The sequence below is a fragment of the Crassostrea angulata genome, chromosome 8 (genome assembly GCF_025612915.1).
Source record: "Crassostrea angulata isolate pt1a10 chromosome 8, ASM2561291v2, whole genome shotgun sequence".
Taxonomy (NCBI): domain Eukaryota; kingdom Metazoa; phylum Mollusca; class Bivalvia; order Ostreida; family Ostreidae; genus Magallana; species Magallana angulata.
The window spans coordinates 57,934,825-57,939,869 of record NC_069118.1 but is presented as its reverse complement, the minus strand read 5'-3'; the positions used below and the strand labels follow the sequence as shown (position 1 = coordinate 57,939,869).

At 34.5% G+C, this 5,045-nt stretch overlaps 1 protein-coding gene across 2 annotated transcripts; it reads right to left on the bottom strand.

Annotated features, from left to right (window-relative positions):
* Window positions 1–2,081: 2,081 nt before the first annotated feature.
* On the bottom strand, window positions 2,082–4,326 carry LOC128159792 (uncharacterized). Of its 2 annotated transcripts, none has more exons than XM_052822993.1 (2): window positions 4,119–4,326; window positions 2,082–3,873 (listed from the first exon to the last, which is right to left on the bottom strand). In XM_052822993.1, exon 2 carries the CDS (start codon window positions 3,852–3,854, stop codon window positions 2,229–2,231), a length of 1,626 nt encoding a protein of 541 aa, XP_052678953.1. In that variant the 5' UTR covers window positions 3,855–3,873; window positions 4,119–4,326; the 3' UTR covers window positions 2,082–2,228. The 2 variants fall into 2 exon arrangements, with proteins under 2 accessions (XP_052678953.1, XP_052678952.1); XM_052822992.1 differs by having other exon boundaries at window positions 4,124–4,325.
* Between the last annotated feature and the right edge of the window lie 719 nt (window positions 4,327–5,045).

Sequence of the window (5,045 nt, the reverse complement as noted above, 5' to 3'; positions counted from 1 at the left end):
TCAGTACAGAATGTAACGAAAGAGACCTGTGTATATGTTTCTAATTTGTTTTTCAATTTTCATACGACACCTTATTAAATAACGTACAAAGAACGATGCCAGGTTCGATGTTGCTTACACCGGATGTCTAATGCTCTATTGGAATAAGTGTATAAACAATAGTTGTATATCATTTAAGTTTTTTGTAAAGGAAGTCAGCATAACTTAACAGTAACTACTGTTGATATTCCAATATCACCGGGCTTTGTCATATGCAGCTTTTAACACAGAAGACCTTAACTCGATATAGTTTATCATCGCACGTTGGCGCGAGGTATCTTAAACAGACGGATTATTGAGTTTCGCCTGAGCAAACTTCGGCTAAAAAAACTGACCTTTAGCAGAACCATAAGACATTGGCGAGACCATGGGACTTACACTTATTTGCTTAACATAAATATAAAACAAACTAGAAGAAGCCCCGCGCAAGCGCGGGAATTAACACTACACAAACTAAAACAATACTTAATATGTTAGACGATATTTTTTAAAATCAGTTTTGTATATACTTTGACCGATTTCTTCTCAGTTGCTTTTCTAAACTTTGCATCTGACTGAAAAAAATAAACTTTTTTTTTTTTTTTAAATCAAACCAGTGCGTAGATATTTAGTACATCTTTCTCTAAATTTGTTTTTAAAGGCAAAAGTAATATAATTTGTAATATTATAATTGTTTCGGATCATAAATTTAGATAAATATCTGTTTTGAAAAAAAAAGGGGGGGGGTCACCCCATTCAACTTCACCGTTTTATGCCTACATCCTTTATCAGAAACACAATCTGTTCATTGTAAGCAAATCAATGTCCGAGGTTGATTACCAATCTGCCATAATATTAAAATGAATGAAATTATATAAAAAGATAGTGTAAGCATATTTATTTGCATATGTTAAACCAAAGTTGTCAGATTCAAAGTATCTACCATGATTTTTAACTCCCCCTACACTACTTCTTACCATAAAAACTAAATTGCATCAAATTATTCCAGTTTATTTTTTCACATTTTTTTTATTTATCGCAGTCCAATCCAAGGTTACCGACTGCGACGCATAATAACTCGTCCTTCACTTTCCGCATTACAAAAATTAGTCAACCCGCGTTCTTTGTTACCCCGTGCAGGAAAGTGCTATCCCATTCAATCGCCAGAGGTCGTGTTTTGCAAGTGAATAAGTATCAGAACTAAAATCGCAAAGGACTATGTGCGGTATTGTCAATTATCTGCCCCCGATTTCAACCAATTTTTAAATATTATCGTTTATAATAAAATCTTAACAAATCATTGTATAGAGGATGCCCATAATTTTAATCTTGGTTTTAGTCACCATTTCTCATTCGCTGTTTATCTATGACGTCACTTAAATGACCTAATTCCCGCAAATTTGCAAAAAAATGAAAATATTCTCATTTTTTCTCTATATTTTGCATTCGGAAGTATAGAGCGCAGGTCTGCTCAAGTGCAATTTTGACATATGTTTGGTACTTGAGCAAGCCTGCGTTCGATGTTTCCCAGTCGAAAAACCATAGGAAAATACCCATATTTTGCCACAAAACATCAATTTATCAAAATAATGCAATCTTCATGACGTCATTTCTACATTATGACGTCACTGTGGTGATAACCTTTTACACCTTTTTTCCAATATGATTTTAACAATCGTTCACCTTATTCTTAAAGCTCTTTCTAAAACTTTGATTTTGGGGGCAAAAAATGCATAAAACCGCACATAGTCCTTTAAGAAAGGAATTGGCTCATTTTATTAATTCAACATTTGTCAAATCTTAACTTATATGTGTACTCTAAATAAGTTCCCAATAAATGTATTCACTCTTAGCCTAATTATTTAATATTACTTCATTGCGAGCATATATTTTGATGCAAACTACCCCTGCCTTGATCCGCCAAAACGTGTCCACCACCTTTATCTCATCTTTGCTATTTCGGGCTTGTTTATCGAAAACGAAAGTAGGATTTTAATTAATTTCACAATTATTACTTACTAGGTACAATTTAATCATAGTTTACGGACATTATCTTACACGTGTTGGAATACCAAAGGTGTACGCAAGTACTCTGGTGCAGGCATTAGTTCATTTGCCAACAGTCTTAATTTATTAGATGTAATATATCGTTTTTCAAATCAGTTTATTGGTTTATACAACATTTCACATTATATATAGACAGACTATGTTTACATATAATATTGGATTTTCTTTATTTGACCTTCCTTTTCTGCCACAAAGAGGTTATCGTTCGTGTCCACACACAAACCCCACGGACTGTGTAAATCACAGTTGTCAATAAAGCGGAGGAACTTTCCGTCTTGTCCTATGATGTGAATGCAGTTGTTTTTATCATCGGCTATCAGGATCCGACTCTGGCTGTCTGTTGTGATCCCGTACGGATAAAGCGACCCCATTGTCTTAGTTGCAGGACCAGTGTAGGTAAACCGGAGTTTCCCGGCCTGATTGACCACCACTACTGCTCCAGCGTACCAGTCGGATACACAGATATCGTGGTTTTTATTCTCGCTGATGTATCTAATGTAACGGCCGGGTGAAAATAGAGGTTCTCCATGCTCATCTACCTCAATACAATTCAGCAGCAATGAACCAGAGTAACGCACAATTCTAGAATGTTTATAGTCGTCACTGTCCATGGCAACTAGAAGGTCGCCGGAGGAAGTGCTAGTGACACCAAAGGGTCTCCATCCTCTTAATCGTAATAGTTTTTGTATGTGTGAATTTTTCACTATATTTACGGTTCTTTTATCTACATCAGTATACAGCAGATCGCCATTTCTCGTGACTGTTATATTTTCTGGATTATTTCCGGTCTTGGTATGGATTGCCTTTACTAGTTCTCCCTTGAGATTGTAAAGTCGGATCATATTATCCTGACCACATGCCCATACTTCTTCCTGATTTAGACAGGACACACTATGTAAATTTTTACTTTCTCCGAACTCGGTTTCGGTGACTGAGATCACTTTTGGTTCATCAATTAGCAGTCTATCTGGTTTTTCTGTTTTAATAACTAACTCTGACATGAAGCCAAACTGCTGATAAATTTGTTCTCTGTTAATTGTTTGTGGAGTAAAACGTGGTAGGGAAACTGAAATTTGAGGAGGCAATTGTCTAAATTCAGCATTCATGGATTTGTACGCAGATACCTGGCTGAAATCATTTGTGTTCAGTAATTTCTTTAAGTCAGCAATGGTCTGAGTGATTTCAGAAACCTTTCGAGTAATTTCGTCTTCCTGTTCATTTAAGAAAGTAATATATTTCAAATCCATTTCTTCAAGATCAAATTTTAAATTTGCGATAATGGTATCTATCTCCATATGCAATTGTTTTCCATGTTTGTCAAAAGCTTCCGTCAGTTTCTTTGAGTTGTCATTGAGATCAGCCATCTTGATCGGGAAGGAAGATGCAATTTCTTGATATTTCGGATAAATAACATTTTCCAATTCATGTAAATCTTGTTGTAAAATCTGTGTATGCCTTTCAAGTGCATTCGTCAAGTCAACAAACTTATGACACTGATGCTCTTCAGATGAAGCACACAGCACACAAATAGGATTGTCACACTGTTCACAGTAAAGTTCACACAATTTAGGGGAATGTTTTGGACATATAAAAGTCGAACCACGCTCGTTAAATGGAACAACTTTGTGTTGTAAAGGTTGGTTGGATAGATGTTCCCCCACGCAGCCTTTACATAGATGTATGTGACAAATGTCACAGTACATAGGAGGGGCTGGTGTTTTGCATAAACGACACCGTAAAACATCTTGGGCACAATGACGATGGTCCATGGTTGCTTATCTTATCAATCTGAAATCAGGAAAAAAATATTATCACTGATGTCAACTAGCAAACAATGCATAGAAAATCTAAATAAAGACATTACCATGTAACAATTAAACAATATTGAAATTAATTTAGGACAGCAACACAACTTGCAATTAATATATTCATTTTATTTGACGGTAATTTGACTTTACGATATCACTATGTGTATGCAAATTGATCTAAAACGGGAAACCTAATACACAAGTGTCACTCTAGCTATATAGTACCTTACATTTTCCACGCAAAAGCCATTTTATTTAGTATAACTTTAAAGCACAACACTGAAAAATCCATGGATGATACACCAAACGTTCCTTCTTTTTCATTAGAAATAGAATTCATGATTGCTTTTACTAATCACTCGTCCAGAAACTATAAAAACGAGACACAAACTCACAGCAAAGCTTTTACAACATAACGATCTTGTATATATCACGTTCTTAATTAAGTACCATAGAGCACACGGTTCTATCAGAACAGTAAAGCGTTGGTTTTAATAGGGAAACTAGCAACAGACCTTTCCTGTTTACGTTAAGTCACGGAAACTGACAAGGCTATTCTAGTAGCGACAGCGATAATAAAGTATTGGTTGTTTGTAGTATGCTATACAATAAATGAATTATTTAAAATGAAGCAGGAAGAAACAAATTCATCAGGAAAAGTGCAGCAATAGGTTAATAACACACTTTAAACGCAGAAAAACCAACAAAACGTTTAAGATATTATAAATAATTTTCATAATTTTCATGTGTGAACTAATTATCCGCCTGTCTTTTTATTAACATTTTTTGGTAGTGAAACATACGTTCTTATTCAAAACCGATCCCTAGTCATTAACTGTAATGAACTAGTGAATTGAAGCATAGGGGGCCAAAAAAGTAGAATTTTTATTCATTAAAAGCCCATTACATGTACGTTTCCTTTGCTGTTTCATATTTGCGAAATATTGTATGACAAATTCATGAAATATTTACCAATGTAACATCATGATTGTTTGGGATCAATTTTATTCAGTGATTCAAAGGATATTGTTGGTATGTTTTTGTTTGGGTTTTTTTATATCTTGTTATTTATAAAATAAATTTACATGTCTTTGTCTACAAAAAAGGTTGCATATGTAAGAGAACTGAGATATGAATTTGCATTAACTCTGA

Coding starts and splice junctions, on each gene's coding strand:
- LOC128159792 (XM_052822993.1), bottom strand. CDS start 3,854: ATGGACCATCGTCATTGTGCCCAAGATGTTTTACGGTGTCGTTTATGC.